Source organism: Bidens hawaiensis, unplaced genomic scaffold, assembly GCF_021521415.1.
Source record: "Bidens hawaiensis isolate Kalapana, Puna unplaced genomic scaffold, B.hawaiensis_p1.1 tig00024977_1, whole genome shotgun sequence".
In the NCBI taxonomy this organism is placed as follows: Eukaryota; Viridiplantae; Streptophyta; class Magnoliopsida; order Asterales; family Asteraceae; genus Bidens; species Bidens hawaiensis.
Window position 1 is genome coordinate 194,135 of NW_027493960.1, and position 23,899 is coordinate 218,033.

General features: G+C 34.3%; 2 protein-coding genes across 2 annotated transcripts; one reads left to right on the forward strand and one right to left on the reverse strand.

The window, feature by feature from the left end:
- Nucleotides 1-826: 826 nt before the first annotated feature.
- On the forward strand, nucleotides 827-3,720 carry LOC143570391 (uncharacterized). The gene is made up of 11 exons (XM_077056051.1): nucleotides 827-986; nucleotides 1,064-1,198; nucleotides 2,160-2,226; nucleotides 2,317-2,383; nucleotides 2,470-2,520; nucleotides 2,605-2,701; nucleotides 2,797-2,880; nucleotides 2,955-3,061; nucleotides 3,160-3,219; nucleotides 3,301-3,352; nucleotides 3,635-3,720. The coding sequence occupies exons 1-11, from the start codon at nucleotides 827-829 to the stop codon at nucleotides 3,718-3,720; spliced, it is 966 nt and encodes a 321-aa protein (XP_076912166.1).
- A 1,218-nt stretch (nucleotides 3,721-4,938) lies between these two features.
- LOC143570389 (uncharacterized protein At3g17950-like) lies at nucleotides 4,939-7,027 on the reverse strand. Its single transcript, XM_077056049.1, has 3 exons — nucleotides 6,819-7,027; nucleotides 6,606-6,746; nucleotides 4,939-5,409 (listed from the first exon to the last, which is right to left on the reverse strand). Exons 1-3 carry the CDS (start codon nucleotides 6,828-6,830, stop codon nucleotides 4,939-4,941), a joined length of 624 nt encoding a protein of 207 aa, XP_076912164.1. The 5' UTR covers nucleotides 6,831-7,027.
- Between the last annotated feature and the right edge of the window lie 16,872 nt (nucleotides 7,028-23,899).

Consider the following 23,899-nt stretch of genomic DNA (forward strand, 5'->3'; position numbering starts at 1 on the left):
CTTTTTGATTGATTTTTTCGGTTTCGCTCAATTCGGTTAAGTTTTGGTTTGTGTTTCGTTTTCGTCGAATTTCAGTTTCAGTTCATTTCTCGTTTTTTTTAAGAACGAGAGCAACGACGGAAACGTTTTAGTTTTTTTTTACATTTTTCGTTTTTTATTTATATTTTGAGTTATGAATTTTTTATTAATTTTTTTGAATTTTTGTTGGAGGCCAAAAAAAAAAACAAATTAATAAAAAAATCATAACTAAAAATATAAATCAAAAACGAAAAATGTAAAAAAACTAAAACGTTTCTGCCGTTGCCCTCGTTCTAAAAAAAAGACCCAAAACCCTTTTTGACCCGTTCCGACCTTGACCCATTCTGACCTGGACCCGTTCTGACCCGAACTTGTTTCGACCCAACCCAACCCAACCCAACCCATTTGCCACCCCTAATCAGAATACTAGGGTAGGAGGCTTGGGTTCTTTGATGGAGACCCAACTTTAATCCCTGCTTGTGTCACTTTTGGTGAATTGTAACATTGAAGGATTTAAGCCAGGCGTTGCGAGGTTACCAGTTTGAATTCCGAGCCTACCCGAGTTTTGTTCCACCGTGTGTTACGCTAGCGTGTTCTGCTCTTGTGGTGGTACAACGATTGTGTGACAGCCGAGGTATGGTTTTCAGGGAAACGGCCAAGCCAAACTTTAAACTAGCGTGGACTTGGTTAAATACTATCGGGCCATCGGTCAAAACATGTTTTGGGGTGTGTCAGAATATAGCCCAACCCGACCCGACACATTCAAAGCCGTTCCGGTTCGTAACTGAATCATCCAAGTCGAACCGCAATGGAAGATCCGCGGCGTGGGAGAAGGCGCAGGGATCCATGGCGGTCAATCAGTCGGAGCACGGTGTCCTTCCTCTGTGTTTGCTTCGCACACTTTGCCCTCTACTTATTATCTTCCTTCTTCCACTCCTTCAACATCATAACACTCCTCTTTCTCTCAGGTATTCTATTCTATTCACACCTATGCATTTGATATTGATATATACACTTGCTTTTGATTTGAAGTTGTTTTGTTCAGTTATTGTGTTGCTAGGTTTGACGGTCATTGGGAGAAGATGCAAGAAGTTGTTCGGAGTGCGTGGATCAGCTCCTGCGTTTGTGTTTATGAATATATTATTCGTTTGGAGCGTGTATGTAGTTGTAATTCGTCAAGGTAACCTCTTGATTTCAGTTATCTGGACTCTCATATTCTGACAGAAGAGGATTCTAGTTTCTAAATTAGGAGATATTACAAGTGAGCTTTTTTATGTATGATCATACTAGCTTTTGAACCCGTGTATTACACGGGATTTGTTAATGATAAAAAATAAGGTTTGCTATTTGAAATAAATGAACAAAATTAAAGGTAAAAAAGAAATAATATATATTGTACAAACAATAAGAAGTCTGGAATCTCAAATTTATAAATTTGATAAAATCTCTTTATATACAGCATTTGTTTTTTATCACAAGTATTCAAATCGTCATCCAATATAAACAAATTTAGACCATGTCTGCTGTTACCCGGAATAATGTAACATATAATGCTCATCAGAAAAAACTGGACATCGAAGGAACAAAACAACCTTAGCAAAATAATGTTCTTTATTATTTTCTACTTGATTTTCATATTTCTACTTGTTTGATCTTCAATCAATATTTTACTTTCAATTTCGTGACTATTTTATAACCCAATTGTCAAAATTGTTTTGGCCCATGACCCACTGAAAACTAGTATGAATGAAATGAAATATTAGAATGATAAATTGACTATTTTATAACCAATAGCCAAAATGATTTCAAATTTCAAGCCATAACCCATGGATAGCATGAATTAAGAAGAATAGAGATTAGAAATTAGGATTTAATTTGGTTGTGACACATCATCATCATTATTTTTGTTTATTAGTAGAGTAAGATAAGATTGTGTGTTACAAGAGGCAGTTATATCATGATTTAGAGAACAATGATAATGCTATCAAAAGAACCTAACTTCATTTTACCTTTGGACTTGGGAAATATCTTTAATTTTTATTTTTCTTTGTTTATTTGGAAACTAATAAATTCCAGTATGAGTTATTTTGTGCTTATCTTGCCTTTAATGCTAATAAAGCAAACTAATCATTGTTTTACAGCTACTTCATTGCTATTGGACACCATCTTCAATGCGGAGATCATTATTCTACTAATCGGCCTATACAGGTCTGTTCGCGTGTTAGACCTTTATCAATAGTTGTTCTTATAAAGTAAGATTTGGTTTGATAATCCTAATGAGAGTGTTTTTGGTGGCAGGATCATCTCAGGTGATCCCGGTTTTGTTAATTATGAACCTATCTCCAACACGGAAACTTATCCAGAGGTTACAAATTACAATCACTCAAAGTATTCCCATTAAAGGTAATAATCATTTATAATCATGCATGATGATCTTTTTTTTTCGTGCAGGAATCCGAGCTTCCAACTTCTGACATTTATGAGGGATCCCCGTTTGTTGAGGTCTCTATTATACTCCCTTGTCACATTTGTATTATCTTTCTTTGTTTTTTAGGTACTTAATTTTTATGTTATAACTTATAACAGAGTTCACTTTTACTCCAAAGGGTAAGATATTGTAAGCACTGTCATGCATATGTTAAGGGATTTGACCACCATTGTCCTGCTTTTGGGAATTGCATAGGTAACAACTTTAAAAATGTTTGTTTCATTTGTCCCGATTTGTAACGTTAGGATTGGTTTTAAATGATTAGATGTTACTGTTGTTTTTTAGTGCAGGTCAGAATAATCATCTCCTTTTCATAGTTCTTCTAGCTGGATTCATAACAGCGGAGGCGTGTTACATTTTGGGTGCATCTCAAAGTAAGCTTCGCCTATTTTAAATAAATTTCATTTTCATTTTTGAAAGATTTATAATATATCCATCTTACATCTAGTCGTAACAACATCCCAAACACTTGATGGTGATGGACAAAAGGTTGGTTGGACCGTAACATTAGCTACTAGCACAATGATATTTTCCATTCTGCAAGTATTATGGCAGGTGCGTACCTGCTTAGAACCGCACTTTTATTTGTGTTTTTTTCTTCTTTTTTTTATAACTTTTTTACATATCAGATAATTATATTCTGATTTTATTAGGCGGCGTTTCTGGCATGGCATATATACTGTGTGTGTTTTAATATCAGAACAGATGAGTGGGTAAGATCTTTTAATCTAATTGATGTATTTCTGGTTATTGGTTATTGCATGGATTTAGTGCATGGATTTGTGTTTTTGCAGTTGCACTGGAAGCAATATCCAGAGTTCCAGTATGTCATACATCCTCAGTTAGGTAATTGTGGATAATGTGCCTTCATATATTATAACAAAGAAAATTGACACTTTTGACTTTTTAGTCAAATATGCTAATATGAGTGATACTAGCTGACTAGTTTGAACTTTATAGGTGATTAATACAAATAGAGAGATGTTGCTATTTATGAGAGAGAGAGAGAATTCGTTTAGTTTTGAATTTTGAAAACACTTTATTTGATCATGATATCATAATGTACGTCACCGGTTCTTATGAGACGGTTTACTGAATAACATAATGTTATTAACATTTGACATCCAGAAACAGGAACAACAACACGGTTTAGAAATCCCTATGACAAAGGAATATGGCAAAATTTGAAGGAGTTCATTGAAGCCAAAGGATAAGGTCATTTGCTTTAAGAATTTCTGATTTTAAGAATTAAGAGAATTTATCTACATTTTTGTAATTATGATTTGCAAGGGTAGATTAAATAACTAGATTGTAAAATAGTTTTAACCAATTATCTGTAAATACATTTGTAATACTATTTTGTTATTTGAAAACATATCCTAGAGACAAAATTAAAGACATCCATTAACTTACAGAGAAAAGAATTACATATAAACAAAGACAATCTCTTAGAGCATCCACAATAACATGTTTTGAAGTTTGTTTTTTTTGGTGTCTATACGTCATTAGTTTTTGTCTATTATGGGAGCTATTCTTAGTATTCATTCTTCAAAAATGTTATTGGACAAAAACTAGAAAAAAAGGGTGGTGTGTGCATGTGGTGGGGCCGAGTGTGAAGTTTGGGTAGTGAATAAAAAAAATGAATTATGTAATATATAAAAGATGGTGATGACGTGACAATGTTTTTGAGTGTTTTTAGGATTATTTATTGGGTAGATTTTAGGTGTGTTAAAATAATGGTATTTTTAAAATGTGTCAGCTTAATAGATATGTTTTTGGTGTTTTTTTTCCCTTCTTATTGCTGAGGCTCTTGAGATGATCTTTCAAAAAAAAAAGTTATCCCCTATCGATATGCCCACCTTTCTTTTACATGTGTTTTTATGTGAAGCTACTAATTGCAGTAAACTATTAAATCTTAGCTGAATACTATTTTATAGCATGGTTTATCAATAAAGATTATTAAAATATATGTAATAAATTTCATTAAAAATGGAGGGACCACCATATACCTAACATGGTCAATGTTTCCCCGGAAAGATTTCACAGGTGACAGGACTTAGGAATCAAACAACACATCAAACAAACATTCATAAAGGTTCCTTTACACTTTTGGATGCTACCGTTAAAGTTTCATCAACTACCATTAACTACATTCTCTTAACCTTGGTCAACTTCTTGGTCAACTTCAACCCTGTTCTTATGTTATATTATGTTATGTTACATCTAAACCATAATCACAAAACATTTATACTAAACCAAATCACGAGCATAAGTTTTTTTAAAAAATTATATAAACTATGATCATCTAAACTAAGAAAACAAACTCTTGGTTGTTTAAAGTTTAAACACTCACATGCATCTACACAACAAACATTGTTACGAATAACAAATATATGTCAAGTTCATGGAAAAGAACCCAACATTTCAAGTTCTCAAAAACATGGTGTTTTCAATCTTCTACCCTCTTTCCTTCCATTGGAATCTGAACTTGACCCGGGGCTCGATTGGGGTGGTGGTGCAATTCGCCCATCTACAAACAATGAATTGGGTAACTCCCCAAAAGGTTGAGAAAGGGCTAGCTCATCAGGTCCATAAATCATTGGACCATGTTGATCTCGCCTGTGCTCATGAGCTGCTCTTCTTTCCACTTCAAGAAACCGTCCAAGAGAAACTGTGTTGTTTCTAGCTATATCAACATCAATGTTATCTCTTGGACACAAACAAAACTTGAAACACCAAGTTTTTGATTTGGTGTTTAATCTTCTAGCGTGTCCCAAAGTTATGGTTTCGGAGACGACTCTTCTTCTGCTTCCTAAAGATCTTCTAGAAAGTTCTACAATACTTGAAACACCCAAGAGGTTTCCTAGTGTGATGCTCTTGTCATGAAAGAAAGATCCTGTGGACTTCATAACCACAAACAATCATGGTTTTAGGTTAAAATTAATCTTATAGCATAACTGTACTTTAAATACCACTTCTATTTTATTAGTCTTATCTAGATGTATCCAAATTCCAAAAGGCCAGTTATAAGATGACATGTGAAAGACATGTGCTTCTTTCAGGGTCAAAAGTGCCAATTTTAAGTTGCACATAGATTCACCAGTTTCAAGGCATAAATTTAGTGTTGGCTTTGTATATGTCTTTTATGTATGTCTTATACCAACAGAAGCCCAGGCCAAATGAGACACAACTAGAAATGCTAAGCAATGAAATCGATTGCAGCGATCATTTGTACTCTACACATCCCAACTTGTATTTAACATAAAGCTTGAGAATTTCTACTCTTCAAACCTGAAGTAAAAGCTGATAGATTACCAGTTCTACAAAACTTTTGTGATTTAAAGATTCCCATTTCTTATTCCTTTATTGTTGTGACTTGTGACTCAAGATTTTTGTACATAGATATATTAAAGTAAAAGTGGTTTAATTTTCAAATCTATACCACTAATTCACAAATGAGTATCACATACAGACATAATCCGTTTGGTGATTACTGACGGAGTTCAATAAATAGACAAAAAGAAAAAGATAAATTAAAAGTGTGGTTGGTAATCCTTAATGAGACTGAATATTGGTGGATGCATAATTGCATACAATGCTGTACCTCCTTAAAAAAACTTAATTCATCTGGGTTAAGAAAGGAAAATAATTGAGTATGCAAGAGTGAACAACTTTTGGCTACCTTGTTAATTATTATTTGCAATTATAGTGTTTTTCTTGCATTGTTTTTGAAAATGCAGTACTAAATACAATGAACATGCAGAGTATGATGGTCAAACTAGCTAACCTGCCATTCACTTCACAAACATGCAACTAATTGCAAATTAGGCAAGTACATTGTGTCTAAACTATAAAGCTTGTTAAGCACGATGAAACGTATCATTTACTCCTAGAAGTTTACTGATACTGAAAAATCATGGCCTTTTGAAACTATGATGCAAAAAAAAAAAAAAAAAAAAAAGAAGAGGAAACCGGAATCAAAACTTTTGATATATGAATTATATGAGCAAGTTTCAACCACTTTATCACACGACTCGACGAGCCTTATGATCAAAGTTTCGTAAAGTTACAGAAAAGAAAGCAATAAACACCAACAAACCTGTGTATCTAGATCCGAAGAAGCTGAGGTTAAAGTAGGAGAGCCACTGAGCAAAGTGTTGCATGAGATTGATCCTGAATAATCATGGTTTCTGGCTCTTACATTCAAAGGTTGTAGTCCCAAAGGCCACCCACCATTTTCCTGCATTCAACTCAAATGGATGAACAAAAACACCAACATAAAACCCTTAAGCAGTGCGCGATAATATTATACCTGTTGAGCCATGTAGAAACTGCAAAATGGAGTTGATTGGATAGTTTAACTAGCTAGCCTTAGGTCAATCAAAGAGAAATGAAACTGTCATATCATATCAGTTAGAAGTGTTGTTTATCATTAAAAAGTAATAGATTTTTGATGTTTTAGGGGTGAGCAAATGGGATTAAAGAGTAAAGAGAAAGAGGCATGATATGATGGGGCCAAAATGGAGTGGAGTGGAGTGGAAATAGGACAGGTCTCATTTTTATATCATTGCAGAACACCCTTTTCTCATTTGTTGTCTTGCTTTTATTCTCCTATGCTCTATTTTTAATAACCAGGAAAAAGAAGAGACAGAATAAGTGTCACCTGCTCTACTTTCTCTTGTATAATAATAATAATAATAATAATAATAATAATAATAATAGACCTAAAACAAATGCTTAGATTAAAATATGCCTAAAGAGATAACTAGAAAGATGGTTAAGTTTGTTAATTCATGGTCAAACGTGTTATTGATTTGTGCGAATAACTAAGATGTTGAAACATGTAAGTTTAGGTAACATGTCGTATATCAAATTAGGTTTGATATAATAGTTGGAACCAAAATATTGTATGGTGGCATGGGTTGGTGCTTCTCATGAGTTTGGTTCAAGTAAATGTAATATCTTGATATATTGTGCATAAAATATAACTTTTTTTTTCTAATAGGATTACTTTTGTTGTGATATATATAATTAGACAGCATACTTTATCCCTTTAAAAAGAAATTCCTTTAGAATGTTTCTAACTAACATGTCCAAGAATTTAACATTTCATAAATTGTGGTCATTTATCATCAAAACAAAAAGATTTAAAAGGTATTAAAGGATATACCAACATACATATACACACACATGCCTGCACACTCACACACACACAGTGTTCAAGTTAGAATCAAGAAATATGTTAGAGAACTAAGGGTATGTTTGGTTAGAGGTAATGAAATGAAGGGGATTGGAATGGGAGAATGAATTAAATGGATAAGGGAATGGAATGGATCATTGCCATTCGTTTGTCTTGTTTGGTTAACCTATAGGAACAAAATGAATTATTATTTTATGTTGTTTGGTATCCAAAAAAAATTGCATAAGTATAATAAAAACAATACTATCTCAAAATAATTTTTTTTACCAAAATAAAAAAAAAAACTACATTGGCCACGGTGGTGGTGGCGGCGGTCAGGCGACAGGGGCGATGGTGGCAGTGGTGGGGGTGGGGGTGGTGGTGGTCAAGCGGTGGTAGCATTGATAGTGATGGCGATGGTAGGGTGGCAGCAACGGTGATGGCGGTCAGATTGTTATGGTCAAGCAGCGATAGTAGTGGTGGCGGTGATGGACAAGTGGAGGCAATGGTAACGCTAGTTGCAAGGTGGTGGTGGCGATGGTGACTGCGATGGCGGTGGCGGTGGTAGCGCTGGCGGCGGCGGCGGCGGTGTTGGTGGTGGCGATCAGGTGGCGATGGTAGTGGTGGTGTTTGTTGTTATTAAGTGGTGGTGTTGTTGAGAAAGTAGGGTGAATGAGGAATGAAATGAAAAAAAAGAAGGGAGGTGGGAAGGAATGGTTTTGATGGAATGAGATTCCATGTATAATGGATGATTTCATTCCATTGAGCAACCAAATATCACTTTTTTCATTCACACGCAATAAATCATTACATTCCCTCTATCATTGCTGCATACCAAACGCTAACTAAGAGAATCGCAAAATACACTTGTACGTCATGCTTCAAATGCGATATATAAGACAGTTATGCAGCCATCATACTCTCTCTCTCTCTCTCTCTCGATTATCTCCAATGCATAATGTACAATTGTATTATGCGATTCTCGTAGTTTAAACGTACTGTAATTACCTCAGAAAAAAATGCAGCCCTATACATACAAATAAATAATGTGTATCTATACACACACTTGAAAAGGGATTGCATGAATGGCCTCCATGATGATGTAGAAGGAAACATGAAGGATCCAATGAAGGAAGAAAAAGAAAACCCACAATTGCTTAGGTGTATGCTGATTCATGGTTATGCGAAAAGATTAGTAGTGTACTACTATTTTAGACTAACAATAACATCACTGATCAGGTGGATTAATTTTTGATGTATTTTACATGAATGCTTTCTTTCATGATGATGATATTACTCAAAACAAGTGCGCTGTGCTTTAAGTCTAATTACTTATTAGTATCCTATATACTGTCAACAGTCTACACCTCTTAATTCTACCAATTATTAAGCACTAGTAAAATGATTTATCTTAACTAAATTAATACTATTCTAAAACATGATTTCATTACTAGAAAATGAGACATTTTCTTACGGTGGTTTTCGTTGGAAAATCAAATTTCAACGATTTTCCTATAAAAAACTGTGTGGAAAAACACATGCTGAAAAATCATTTTCAATCTTTTTCTGACAACTTTTCCTACAAAATTGCTACAAAAGTATGTTATTACAAAGTTTCTACTATGTTCGTAGCAAAACTAATTTTATTTTATTTACTATTCTAGTTTACTACAACTTTCCAACAAAAGTATAAAAATTGTATTGTTACTATCTTGTGGTATTACTGTAACAAAATCAGGGCTAGTTTTTTTTTTCTTTTAGAAATTCATCTGAAATTTGTTGAAATTACATGTTGTAGGGATTTTTTAGGAAAATTTCATAGAAAAATGAGGTGTTTTATATGTAGTGTAAATTTATTTGTTTTCGTCCAAAAATTTTGAACCCGCCCCCTGTTTATGAAATCTTTTATACGTATTGAGTCTCTCCATGTTTTCGTTCAACCTCTCTGATTGTTTCTAGTGAGGTTTGTTAACATTTAATTAAGTTTTAAAATATTAACAATAATATACTAATATTAATAATATTAATATTGTAATGTAAGTGGCAATAAAAGTAGTGGGCAAGGTCAGATTGGTCAATGTTTCCCGGCAAGATTTCACAGGTAACTGGAATTAGGAATCAAACACCACATCAAACAAACACTTACCAAGGTTCTTTTAACACTTTTGGATGCTACCGTAAAAGCTAGCTTCATCAACCACCATTAATCACAAACTCTTTTAACTTTGGTCAACATCGTATGAGTCAGATATTATTATACATCTAATATCTTTGTACGAGGCTGTTTTTGTTTTTGAATCAACTATCATGCTGTCTTAATCGGTATGAAGCAACTTACTCTTTTTATATTTCATAGGTAGACCTTACTCTTTTTATATTTCATAGGTAGACCAACGGTGATAATGCGATATGCATTAGAATAAAATGGTTAAGAGTACTCGCAAAAATATAAAATTTTCGCAATTTCATTACTCCTGTAATGTCAACATACAAACAGCAAACACTACATAACAATTTAACAAATAATCAAAAATATTGTATTACCATTAGGCGGATGTCCCAATAATATACATCCCGCGGTTCTATTTTTGTATGCTATATATTTTCATGCATTTGTTCATCATAATCAAAACAAATAAAGTCAGCTAGGAAATTTGTAGGGATTAATAATTAGGGGCATTTACATATATCCTATTATTAAGTTTCCTACATATTTACCCATACCTTAAAAATCAATTACATATTTCCCCTCTCTAAACCACGCATATTACATATCTCTTCATTTCATTAAAACTAGCTAATTAAATGACTGTTTTACCCTTAATGACATAATTAAATAAATATTTGCATTTTCCCCTTCCTAAAAACTTTAATTGCATATCTCCTCAAGTTCAATCCAAACCGAGTCGATGTCAAGATGAGCATATCAAACACTAATAAGCCAATTGGCATCGAACTTTTTAATCTATGTTCAATATAAAAAGGTTTTAGATTAAAACTTTTTTACAAACAAAAACAAGTCAAATATAATAAAAAAATGTACATGAGTATCTCAGCAAGAAACTGAAGCTGCTACTACACAAACAAAACAATATTATAACAAATTATACAACACCCTTGCCGGAAAAATCGAGCTTGCCGAAAGTAGGTTGAAGAAGATGATTTGATGGTGTGGGTTTAAATCTATAATTACTAATATAACTTTGTTTTTCAATTAATTTATTAATGGTAAAGAATATGGGTAACTTGGTAATTTGATATGAAAAGAGGAAATATGTAATTGTTTATTTATGTATGGGGAAATATTGTCACACTCCGTGAAACAGGTCATTTTTTGTACATTCCTTAAACATGATTTCTTTACGTTAATTCCCGACTGATTAAAATTTGTTAAGTTTAAATAAAAACGAGTCTCGCATAAGAATGCACATGCACGACATATTACATATGAGTAATTTATTTTTAAATAAAATTACTCGAATTTTTTAATTTATACGACAGACACGAACGTTGGTGATAACTTTAACGACTCGTATATATATATTTAACCGAACCAGGAGATTCAAAGTCTATGTTATAAGTTACATTTCATACCTGTTTTTTTTATAATATTTTAGCGTCGAGCACGAAACAAATTACGAGCATTTAACATTTATTTTAAAATCCGATTTATTGTAATACTAGTTGTACACAAACAAACAAGCATGTTCGACAATTTCGTAGACGCTTAATCTTATTGAATTACCATCCAATAACCTAATAATAATACACATGGTGGTTATTAAAAATAAATAAATAAAAGAAGAAATAATAATAATAATAACCCAACATATGAATGTTGGTCAAACAAGAAAAAAAAAAGAAGAAAACGATCATGCATAAAAGACATCATCACCTATAACTTACTTCTAAATAGACTCAATCTCAACACATGCACTGGCCTGCTTCAATTGTCAAAATCATATCTACCTTCACTTACTCTCTGCCTTCTTTAGAGCCCTATCCTGCTTAACCAAACCCAACACAAATTTCAAACTCTATCATCACACTAAACAATCAACATCATTCATCATCATTAGAGGTGCACAAATCGGTTTTTTTAAAAAAACCGGTTCGGTTATTAACCGGACCGGTTTTTTTTTGGCCCGGAAAAAAACCGGTTCGGTTAATAACCGGACCGGTTAATAACCGGTTTTTGTATCTGAAAACCCTAACCGGTCTAACCGGTTAGGACCGGTTTAGGAACCGGTTAGAACCGGTTAATAAACCGGTTTTTTTATTAACCGATTTTTTAATAACCGGTCTAACCGGTTAACCGGTTTTTTTTTTTTTTAAATAACCATTATTTTTTCACAGTATAAACAAACCGGTAACTACAAGGCAAACCGGTAACTACAAGGCAAAACGGACAGACTCCATTCTGTGCTTTCGTTGTTAGGGTTCTTTGCTTGGAAGATTAAAAACACATAACTTTCATTTATAGCTTTTACATTAAAAATACAAACATTAAATCGTTATCGCATATTCGTAACTCAAAAATACAAACATTAAAGAATGCTTAGACACGATTACATTAACAACTTGCTGTTTTTACTCATTATTTTCTTCGCTACCCGATCCCGAGCTATTCCTTAGGTAATCGTCGTACGCGGCTTCTTCATCGGTCATTGGTTGAGTGTGTCCTTGATTGACCTTGTCTTCATACAAGCCCGCCTCATAGTCCATTTCCCCCTCGAGTGAGCGTTGATGTTGTGCCCTATCTAAAGAGTCCAAGTAATCCTTGTAGCAAATCGACATCTCTACAGCTGGTGGAGTGAGTCGAGTCCTCCTAATCGATATAACCCTGCTAGAAACAGAAAAAGCAGACTCCGAAGCTACCGTGGAAGCTTGGACCGTTAGTAAATCTTTGGCCATGGCGGCGAGGATCGGAAACTCATCCTCCTTACCTCTCCACCAAGCCAGCAAATCAAGACTTCTAAATTCATCCGGAGTCATGTGTTTCACAAAGTTGGTACCACCATACCTTCCAAGTTCACTGCTTGGGGTGTTTACCTTTTGACGTTTACCGGCGTCTTCCCAAATCATGTAGTACATCCCCATTTCAAGGTCGGTTTGGGATTGGGATTGGGCAACAGCTCTTAACGAGTCATGAATTTGGGAAGACGACCCGTATTTTGTAAGGTAAACATCATACATGTTAGACAAGGTGGTGTTGAAAGCATTCTTTAAAGTTTGGTTATAATAGGGGTTTTGATCGTCGTTTAACTCTAGCTCATCACAAATTTTTTCTATTAAAGCTTCAACACCACCAACATTGATGCAAGGGTTTAACGCAGCAGCACATGTCAAAACAGCGGGTAGTTGTTGAAAATATTTTCTAAATTTTTCTTTCATTTTTACACCCATATCAAAATAAGGTGCACCCCTACAATGAAGTTCACTCAACTTTGTGCACATGACAGCAATTTTTGGTAAAGCAATGGGGCTTGTTGGATAGTAAACCCCGGATAAACTAGTTGTGCAAGATTTAAAAATTTGAAGGACCTCCGTAACGATCTCAATCAATAACCAGTTTCTAGGATCGTACGGTGCACATTTACCCCTACTTGACAAAATTTGATGAAACACAACAAGTGATTCTTTTTGTTGGATGGCTTTCTCAAACATATCACAAGTCGAGTTCCATCTTGTTGGACAATCCCAATTTGGCCCCAACCATTGACAATTAGCTTCTACACAAAATTTTTTGTATCTTGAAAATGTTTTATTGTTGCTAAAAACATCTCGTAACATTCTTTTAAAATTGTTTCTTTGCGTTTCGATCACGTTTAACCCATCTTGCACGGCCAAGTTGATAATATGTGCAATGCATCGGCTATGAAAAAACGCTCCATCACAAATAGGTTTATACTTTAATTTTAAATGGCCAACCGCGGCCGTATTGTTGGACGCGTTATCAAACGAAATTGAAAAGATTTTATGTTCAATCTTGTATTGTCGAATGACTTTATCCAAGAGTTTAAAAATATTTCTACCCGTGTGCGGGTAATCAAACAATTGAAACGCAACGGTTCGTTTCATCATTTGCCACGACTCGGGGTCAACCCAATGAGCCGTCACACAAATGTATGAGTCGGGCGAACCATTAGGTACCGACCACACATCCGTTGTTAAGTTTACACCAGTTTGTAAGTTTGAAAAGTATGAAATTAGTTCGGATTTAGCGTTTTTCCAAGCTTTAAGACAATCTCTTCTAAGGGTCGAACGACTTACGTGTTGGTAGCGTGGTTGAACATACTTTTGCATCATCTCCGTGAATTGAGGGTTGTCGAAGTGGTTGAAAGGAAGTGTTTGTTGAATCACAAAGTTTGAAAACTGTTGACGTACCGCTTCAAGGTCGTACGTAAACACCGTTCCTTGATTCGTCATCTCCGGCTGCGAACTACTTCCCGATTCGTCCTTCAAGGTCTTGTAAAAGGGCCTTTGCACATGCGCTTTTAAAGTGGAGTTTGCATCTTTGCCATAAAACTTCAAACAATGTTTGCATCGAGCTTTTTGGCTACCGTTAGACATTTCGCATAGGTCGAAATGTTGCAAAACATCTTGGTTTCGTTTCGTGGGGATGACACGAACGACCGTTTCTCCCGTGTTCGAGGCACCCATGTTGACGGATGAAGCAGCACTTTGGGAGGCCATGATAATCGACTACGAAATAAGAGCGTATGGAGTGGTAATGTGGTATAATTGAGCGTGAGATAACAAAATAATCGCGTATGAAATAAACGTTTAGAGCGTTTGGAGCGTTTGAGGTTGTATAAACGAGTGTGATCTAACCAATACCCAACCTAAACTATATATAGATGTTTGTGGGGGTAATATGGTAAAAAAAAAACGGTCAAAAACAAAAAAAAACGGCTATATAGCCGTTTCACAACGGATATAAACCGGTTTTTTAACCGGTTAACCGGTTACTAAAAAACCGGTTAACCGGTTTTTCTATAACGGTCATAAACCGGTTTATAAAAAAACCGGTTAACCGGTTTTTTAGTAACCGGTTATTTAAAAAAAACCGGTTTTTTTTATAACCGGTTTGAAAACCGGTTTGGGCTCTAAAAAGTATAACCGATATACAAACCGGCGTTTGTAAACCGGTTAAACCGGTTTTAAAAAAACCGGTTTTTTAAAAAACCGGTTTTCGGTTTAAACCAGCAAATCGGTTCGAGGACCGGTTTTTTTGACCACCTCTAATCATCATGATGCATGTTTTTAATTTCTTATAAGTAAGCCTACATTATGAAGAAGCAAACACAAACTCACAAACTTATTACAACATGTTTTAACCCCTCCAATTCTTTCTCTAGTGATCAACGACACCTTTAAGAACACCATACAATCTCCATCTTAAACTACCACCATCATCACCCTACAACTTATATCACCTTATCACCTTTTCATCGGCCACCATATCACCACCACAAAAACACCACCTAAACTGCCAGCAACCTCCATCTTCGCAACTCAACAACACCATTTTCAACCATCGAAACACCATCTACCACCAAATCGGCACCCGACGCCATCGCATTCCACCCGCACTGTAGCACCGCCATAACCATAACACCCCCGAAGGTATGCTGTAACTCCACCGTAACACACCATTAACAGCCTGCTACCACTGCCACACTTCTAATTCCGCATGGCCGCAATGATACTACCATAACTCCTCTTCGTCACCTCCATCACCCATACACCGTCTCCACTGTAGTACCACCGTAGCCAACCCGCCACCACCTCTACCACCTTTGTCGTACACCTTCTCCACCGTAGCACACCGAAACTTTACCGTAAGGCACCCTTCTCCACCATAACACACCGAAACTTTACCGCAAGGCACCCTTCTCCACCGTAACGCACCGAAACTTTACCGTAAGGCACCCTTCTCCACCGTAACACCCCAAAACGCTACCATAACACCCCGGTAATACACCGTAGCCTACTTGTCACTACTTACGGCCACCGCCATCACCACCGGGAACCACCTCCACTCTCTAACAACCACCGCGAGCCACCGCCCCGGAGGCCGGAACCACCATCGTCTTCCACCACCTTTCTTCTCTCTGCAATCTCCCTTCCTCTTAAGGTAATACATACATGCATGCACTCTCATGTTTACTCTCACTCTATATACATGCACACGCACACGTACACTCACCATCTTTACAAACTTTCCCTCTCTACTCGCTTATATACAAACACACACGACCATCCTACTAACCTATATTATCTTGTATTTCAAGAGTTCGAATGGTGAATGCATCCTCCGAGTTAACCGAGCTTCACGTGAAGAAACAAGCTCAAGAATCTAACCTATCGTTAACTCCTAATCTTTGAACTAAGTAAGCTAAACTTTCCAAAAATCTAGCATTATGTTGATAAAAATATGTTTATGCTAAGCTTTCACATAAATAAACAAGCTGCATACTTAACATGTTAACGGTAACCTATTGCCATATTACATATATATATCTAGCATGCATGCATGAAAAAAAAATGTTATTTTTAAAGATATGGATATGCTAGTTTGTTAGAGCATAATGTCTATTACTAGGGTCTTACATGTATTAGATATTATTGTATAGGGCTTAAAATGTCAAATGTATGTTGCATAGTGTATTCAGCGCATAAGTCACAAGAGCGCATATCTTATGCGTCGAATATGTTAAACGCCGTATAACATATACGGCCTTGTTGTGCTTATTGATGTTTCTTATAAATAGGGGACTTATGTGTTTAAACTTAGACTTTTGGTCAGTCTTAGAGAGAGAGAGAGAGAGAGAGAGAGAGAGAGAGAGAGTAGAGAGAGAAAGTGTGAAAAGTTTCATATCTTGTAACTTTACATGTTATATATGAAAATAGGCTTAATGTTTACTTGTGTGTGTTCAATCTCATTGGATTCCGCACTCTGAGGTTCAAGCTGTAACAAACAAAGATCCTAATTGTCATCTACATGAAGATCACATGTCTTTTCAAGTGGTATCAGAGCATCATGGCTCGTTACTAGCTTGAACACTTCAAGTTTTCAAAATTTTTCTCCAACTACAAATTCAACCGTCAAAAGTTCTCCAAACTCTCACAAAATTTTCCTTGTACATCTATGTCAAACCCTTCAAATTTTCATCCAATTCATACATCATTTGCACCTTCAAATTCCAAAATTACCAAAATGATGATGATTACCGTATATCTTTTGATAGCGTATATGTTGACCATGCATAACATATACGGAGTATAAGATATATGCCGTATATGTTATATTGAGCACATATACGTTGACTTTAGACTTATACGTTGACCACTCTTTATTTTTCACACATATCCGTTGAACTTGTTACATATCCGTTGACTAACTTTGACCTCACAACATATCCGTTGACATTTGTTTGACCTTGACGTATACGTTGACCATTCAGAATGCATATCCATTTACTGAGTTTGACCAAAATGGAAAACCTAAGTACGTACGTGTCATAGCCGTCTATCCTACTTGAAAACATCAACTTGGAAAATGAGATGGAACCTCCTAAGCTACTCAGTATGGAAGATTATCCTTCGTGGACTGATAAGTTTGAGACGTATGTTCAAGCTTTGAACTACGAAACATGGACTGTCGTGGAGGAAGAGTACATAATTCCCAAGAATGAGAATGGGGAAAATTACCAATTATCCCAAATTGCTGAGGCAGATAAGGATTTGTTCCTAAAGGAGAAGAAGATGTTAAACCTTTTTCAACAAGCCATCAAAGCCGAGATCTTTCAACTCTTGTAACACAATGGGTCTTGTTATTCAATATGGCAGGCTTTGTTGAATAAAGATCGTGGAAACCCTGACATGAGAAAGAGTAAAATAGCACTGCTAAAGAAAGAATTTGACATTTTTACTCAAGTTAAGGGTGAGTCTTTTGCAAAGTTGATTGAAAGATATTGCTATCTTGTGAATGAGATGAAAAGGCTGAAGATTGACAAGCCAGAGTATGAGTATATTGATAAGCTTGCAGATGCATTACCTGAAGAATGGGGTACTTTTATCTTGATTCAACAATAAAACCCCATTGCTTATGCCCGTCTGAATCTTGCAAGTTTTATCGAGAAACTTGAAGCACATGACTTGGAGCTAAGAAAGAAACAAAAAATGAAATCCACAGCCGTATCACAAGATGTGGGATTATATTACAAAGGTTCTCAATCAAGTGTTTCTTCAAATCCAAAGATTCATACTGCATTCTGTGCTGAGCAATCTAATCAATCATTTGTTACAAGTGTACCCACTACCGCTACTCCACAGTATAGCAGTTTCAAGTCAACAAGGTTCTGATGTGATACAATGTAACATTGCTGTGAATCTGAAGAATACGGGAAAGATGACTACTGACACTGTCAAGGAACACATGGCCTTTTTGGGATCTGTTATAGAATCTTACGAGTGCTTGGTTGCGGGTCGCATTGGTAATTACAATATGACTAAAGAAGACTATGATCAAATTGACCCAGAGGAAATGGAAATGTAACACCCTGGCTAAAGCAGAAACGCCGAAGTGTGACGTACAGATTTCTCAAACACACGTGACACTATTAGGTGACCATAATAACATTATTTCATTTAAATCATGTAACACAAGTTTATCAAATAATACAAGTTGAAACGATAAATAAATAAATGATAAGTTGTTCTTTGAATATCCTATAGGCATGCTATGTGTCTTCTAACTTTCGTCCTCGTATCTTTACACCTTAACATATGTATAAAATAAAGTCAGCTATGAACATAACTGGTGAGTTCCCACAGTTTTATATACATACATAAAAATCATACAATTCATGGGCAAGTGATAAACGAGCAAGTAAAGTCCTTTCTAGTTGGTATCAACTAACGTACTCGGGTAATCGCCTAAGTAAGGTCCTTTCCAGTTGGTAGCAACCAACGTACTTGGATAATGAGGCCCTTTTCCACTCGATACAAATGGACCTGAGTGCAAAGGGGGGCGTATGATCATACTTATTGAGGCTACCACGTGCAAGTAAATTCGAGCAAGTAATCAAGTAACACACAAGTCCATATAGTGAATTGTAGTTTGTAAGCGAAATCGTAATTGAATTTGTAATAAGATACATATGCTACCCCAAAATATGAAAACGTTTAAAAAGGGGTTGTGAGAAACTCACCTTATGAGTTGATATGATGATAATAACGGAATGCGTCTAAAAGATTGTAAACGGCGAACGAACTGAAAATGTCACAAAATCCGCGCACTATTTAGGATAAATGAATACGAAAATTTAATCGATAATCTAACGGGATTAAATTGATAATTTTATATTGAGGTTTTGAGAATGTATTACAAGTTTTACAACTCTTGATTATTATATTATTAATTAAGTTTACCGAATTGCGTTTATAATATTATATTATTATTTTATTGGCGACGACGTGAAGGTTATAAGGTTCGAGACTCTTGAATTAATAATTATAAGTTTAGAAATTTATTTGACGTTTTAACGAAAAATCGGTTATTAATATGATATAAGTGTTTTAACGGCGAGGATATGAAGTTTGTATGTTTGAAATACTTGAGCTAGCGTTTATAAGTTGAAATTAAAATTATTGCTTTAATGAAATGGTTTTTAGTAAATTAAAGTTTACGTTTAAAATTTGTAAATGATTTTTAATTACGGTTTATGAAAACGAAAAATTTGGTTTTTAAGTGTGGAAAGGTGAGTTATATTTTATAATTAATTTACATAATTTTTATTTAATTTAAAAAGCTTTTTATAAATTTATTTTAATTTTTAATTGAGTAAAAATGATTAATGAATAAACTGTAAAGTAAATAATATATAAAAAAAATGTGACTGACCCGGGTTTCAATCCCGGGTCTGGGTTATAAGTTTCGCGTTTTACCAGTTGGGCTAGGTGGAACATTCATTTAGGTTTGGTTTTCATTATTTAAATATACTAACAGTTTTATGTGTTTTTAATTAATAAAAATAATAATAACAGTAAACAGTTTACAAAAGGGAAAAGTTTGAGCTTGACCCGGGTCTGTTGGATACAAACGAAGGTGTTAACCAGCTGTTCTAAGAATTTCTTCGTTTTACATTTGAGAAAAATTATATATATATATATATATATATATATATAAACATCAATTTCATCATCTTCTTCATATGAACCCTAATATTACTATATCCTTAATCCGTTCCAGATTCGATTAAGTTGGTTTAGGGGTTTTATTTGTTGATCAAAATCTATTATAAAGCACATAACAATTACATGGAGTTGTGTTGATTTGATGGAGAACAAGGACTCGCCGGAGCTGAAGCTTTTGGACTTGATTACGACCAAGTTAGAGTATTTTAGAGAGGAAGGAGGTTGTGAGCGAGTTGGAGTGAAAGTCTGGGTCCTATTTATACTAGTCCTAGGAGCATGTACGCGTTAATTTCATTAATTTGATTAACCCAAATTTCCAGCGGAAATTACGGGATTGTTTGACGATCCTAGGCGGCTATAATATAATTGATTCGTTTGTTATCGATGGTTAATGCCGGTATAATTCGTTATGCTAAATTATTTGGTCAAAGATGCGGGTTTAAAGGGTGAAATGGTTTGGCCGGCGACTGGCACTGGAAAAACGTGGGGTGGGGGTGGGCTGGGTTGAATTTTATATATTAATATAATTTAATTACTTATTTACACTTTATACCCTTCAAGCATTAGATTCTTTTTAAGCTTAAGTTAAATTATAAATTACAGAAATGGACCCTAAACTTTGAGGATGCTATATTTTAAGTTAAATAATTATGATTTTGGATATTTACGCGTTTAACCCGAGATGTTCGTTTTAATGATCAAACTTGAAGTTTTATAAATAAATCCAAGATAGAAAATAAATGAACGAGTATTGAACATCAAACGTCGGGAAAATTACATAATAATAAATGATAATATATCAAAATGAAACTTGAGAATATATATTAATATATATCCTTTATAAACAAAAACCGAAAAATTTGAAATAGGTCGTGTTTTCGGGTTTGAAAAATAACGAATGTTACAGGATTCACAACTTTTAGAAAATTTCGTCCCGAAATTAAAATAAAAATAAAATTTTACAAGAAACAACTAATACGAGAAGTTGTTAAAGGATTTTAATAATTTTACAAATACTTAATAAAAGCAATAACGTCGATCTTTGAATGGCCCGAAAAGCACCACAAATGGGAATATGGCAAGGACACTTATATATAGAATGTACCAGCGGCGTATCCACCATGCCCTTATCATACTACATTTGTCCTATCTTTCAAAATCATTGCAGGTTTCGAGTTATTACACACAACATACTTATTATGTCGTCCATGCGAGGACTTGGATAATTACGTGTCGACCCGTAATTACCTTTATCGTCGGATGGTCCACATAATCCGTCCCATTGTGTGGGTTAGGATAAAATAAATTTTTATATGAAAGATTTTAAATAATAAACTATAAGGATTGAAAAATAACAAAAATTTATAAACAAGTTCTTGAGGTCAAGGATAAGCGGAACATTAGGTCTAAATAAATGAAATCGTTGAAGTTTAAACAAAATAACAACGTTGTTGAAGTTATAATGAAATAAGCGAGATTCTAGAGTAACCTAAAATAATAATAACAAATGAAATCGTTAAAGTAATGAATATCAACATAATTAAACGAACATTGAAGTCGAGAATAACAGAGCAAATAAACGTGGCATTGAGCCAACAACATATAAACACATAAGTCGGTAAAACATTGGGTCCGAAAATAAGATAGATAAACGAAACTTTTGATTAAAGAATCAAGTAAGTTAATAACGACTCACTAAACAAATGAAAATTTCAACGTGAATAAGGGCATCATTTGAGATTATTAACAAAGTAAATCTTTGCAACTTCGAGATCAAAGTAAAACGTTTGTTTCCAATTTATAAAACATTGAGAACAAAATCATCGAATTTCAAGATCGAATTGAGACATTAGTCTCCAATTGGAAAAGCATCGAGATCAAAAGTAACAAAATGATACGAATACAACATTGAGAGGAAATAGAACAAACAATTAAAACGATTCGTGTAATAATAAACCTATACATGGTTCCAATTTCCACTAAATGCATGGAAAATCGGTTATAGATCACGAAATTAAGATAACTAATTAAATCGATTCAATAATGCAATTATGAATGACGTATGAAAGTAGCTCACAAATCATTGAATAACCAAACTTAGTATAAATTCGAAAGAACTTGACACATAAAACTATTTCGGCAAAGTCTAAACAGGATAGTGTACATACGTAAAGAAGAAAGAAAAGCGGAAGGGTAGTTTGTGGTGCTTGTCTTCTCGAAGGTGGGTTTTGCAACATGAAGGTTATTATGGGGGCGGTGGTATGACTTATTAACTCGAAACTCGTTGGTGTTGAAAAGGAAGAGGAAAAGAAATGATTGTTGAGATTCATTTAAGTTTGTGAAAATCAATTGTAAAAACGTGATGTTTTTTTTTATTTTTTTATTTTATAGCTTAAGGAAAATAATAATTTGCAAAAAAACATTTAGTAAGTACTAAAGTTTGCGAAACTTTATAAAACCTTTTAGTGTAATACATTTTTCTGACGGGTTGTAGCTTATGAAAACTTTATGGATGATCGTCAAATGTTATAACTGTGATAGTAATAATATTATGTTAACGGGACTCATAGGCTTAACAAGTATGAAGAAGCTGGTTATTGAATGAAAGGTGATAAGAATAATTTATAACAAATTTTATTTAACTTAAAAATAATCTTATTTTAAAGATCCTTTTTGAATAATAATAATAATAATAATAATAATAATAATAATAATAATAATTTTAGAAATGATAGTAATAATAATAATTATAATAATGATAGTAAATAATAATGATTGTACGGATAGTAAAAAAAATATTGGGGATAACCCATTTGGTTAAAATGAGATCCTTTTTTTTTCTATTTTAAAAAAAATATATCTTGATTATATTTCGCGTAACGATATATTTTTTGGGAATATATATGGATATATTTTTTTTATTGACTATTTAAAATAATCTAGACTTGGATTTATTATTATTATTATTATTATTATTATTATTATTATTATTATTATAGTAAAAGACGTTTATAAAATAAACATGAAAAAGTATGCACGGAAAAACTCATGGTTGATGAGTTTGAAAAGATGTAGTATTGATATCTGAAAACGAATAAAATTTTAAGTGGGCAAAGAAACGCGTGGTAAAGTATTGCGTGGCGGAAACGAGTTAGGTTCTTCATAGTATTGTGGTGTGGTCGGGGTACTCAAATAATAGTAAGCTTGAAGCAGGAGCATACGGTAAGGCATATGGTTGGGATAAATGGTTAGGTAACGGTTCATGGGAAATGAATGGGTGGTTTTGAGTATACATGGTTACGTGGCAAGGGTTGATGAGATGGCCGAAATTATCGCAATTCGGTACTGCGGTAGCAGAGTGGTGGAATCGCACTTGTTACTCAAAGGGGTGTGTTCTCGTGTAAGTATTTTTGCCAGTTAGGTTTGGGGTGTCCAAGAGTTGTGTTGGGCTTGGATTGACTTCAGCATAGCTTTTGGGGTTCGAAAGTATTGTTGTGGTTAGTAAGGAATTTTGTATTATCATGGTTGGGATCACAACGATAAATTTCTCGATAATCTGAGTTGTCGTTTTATGGGTCGAGTTTTGAGGGCAACTTTGAGGAAAACGAGAAGACATGCTACGAAGCGTGAAGAACTCACATGACACGGAATGTAAATATGAAATTTGTATCAAAAATCAAAAGAAACTTTACATAAAAGATTCCTAAAATCGGAATCCATTCATAAATATGTAAATAAATAAATAAGTACAATCGAATGAAACAAGATTTGAAATCAAAGTACTCATGAGTCAGTACTGATCTCGTAATTTTCCGAAAAATATATCAAATTTTGAAATAAAAATACGGAATTAATACAAACTTAATATGAGCAATGAAATCTAATTGAAAATCGAGTGTTTATGTACCACCATAACTTTTCGAATTTTTAATTAAACCATAATAAGCGAATTATATAAAGAGAACAAACTGAAAATCGACAATTCATGCATCACCATGACTTTTCGAATT

Excerpts from the sequence above, each read along its gene's own strand:
- LOC143570391 (XM_077056051.1), top strand. The coding sequence starts at position 827 with ATGGAAGATCCGCGGCGTGGGAGAAGGCGCAGGGATCCATGGCGGTCA. Across the intron at positions 2,384-2,469 it reads ACACGGAAACTTATCCAGAG|GAATCCGAGCTTCCAACTTC; the intron begins GTTACAAATTAC and ends TTTTTCGTGCAG. Across the intron at positions 2,521-2,604 it reads AGGGATCCCCGTTTGTTGAG|AGTTCACTTTTACTCCAAAG; the intron begins GTCTCTATTATA and ends AACTTATAACAG.
- LOC143570389 (XM_077056049.1), bottom strand. Across the intron at positions 5,410-6,605 it reads CTTCGGATCTAGATACACAG|TCCACAGGATCTTTCTTTCA; the intron begins GTTTGTTGGTGT and ends GTGGTTATGAAG.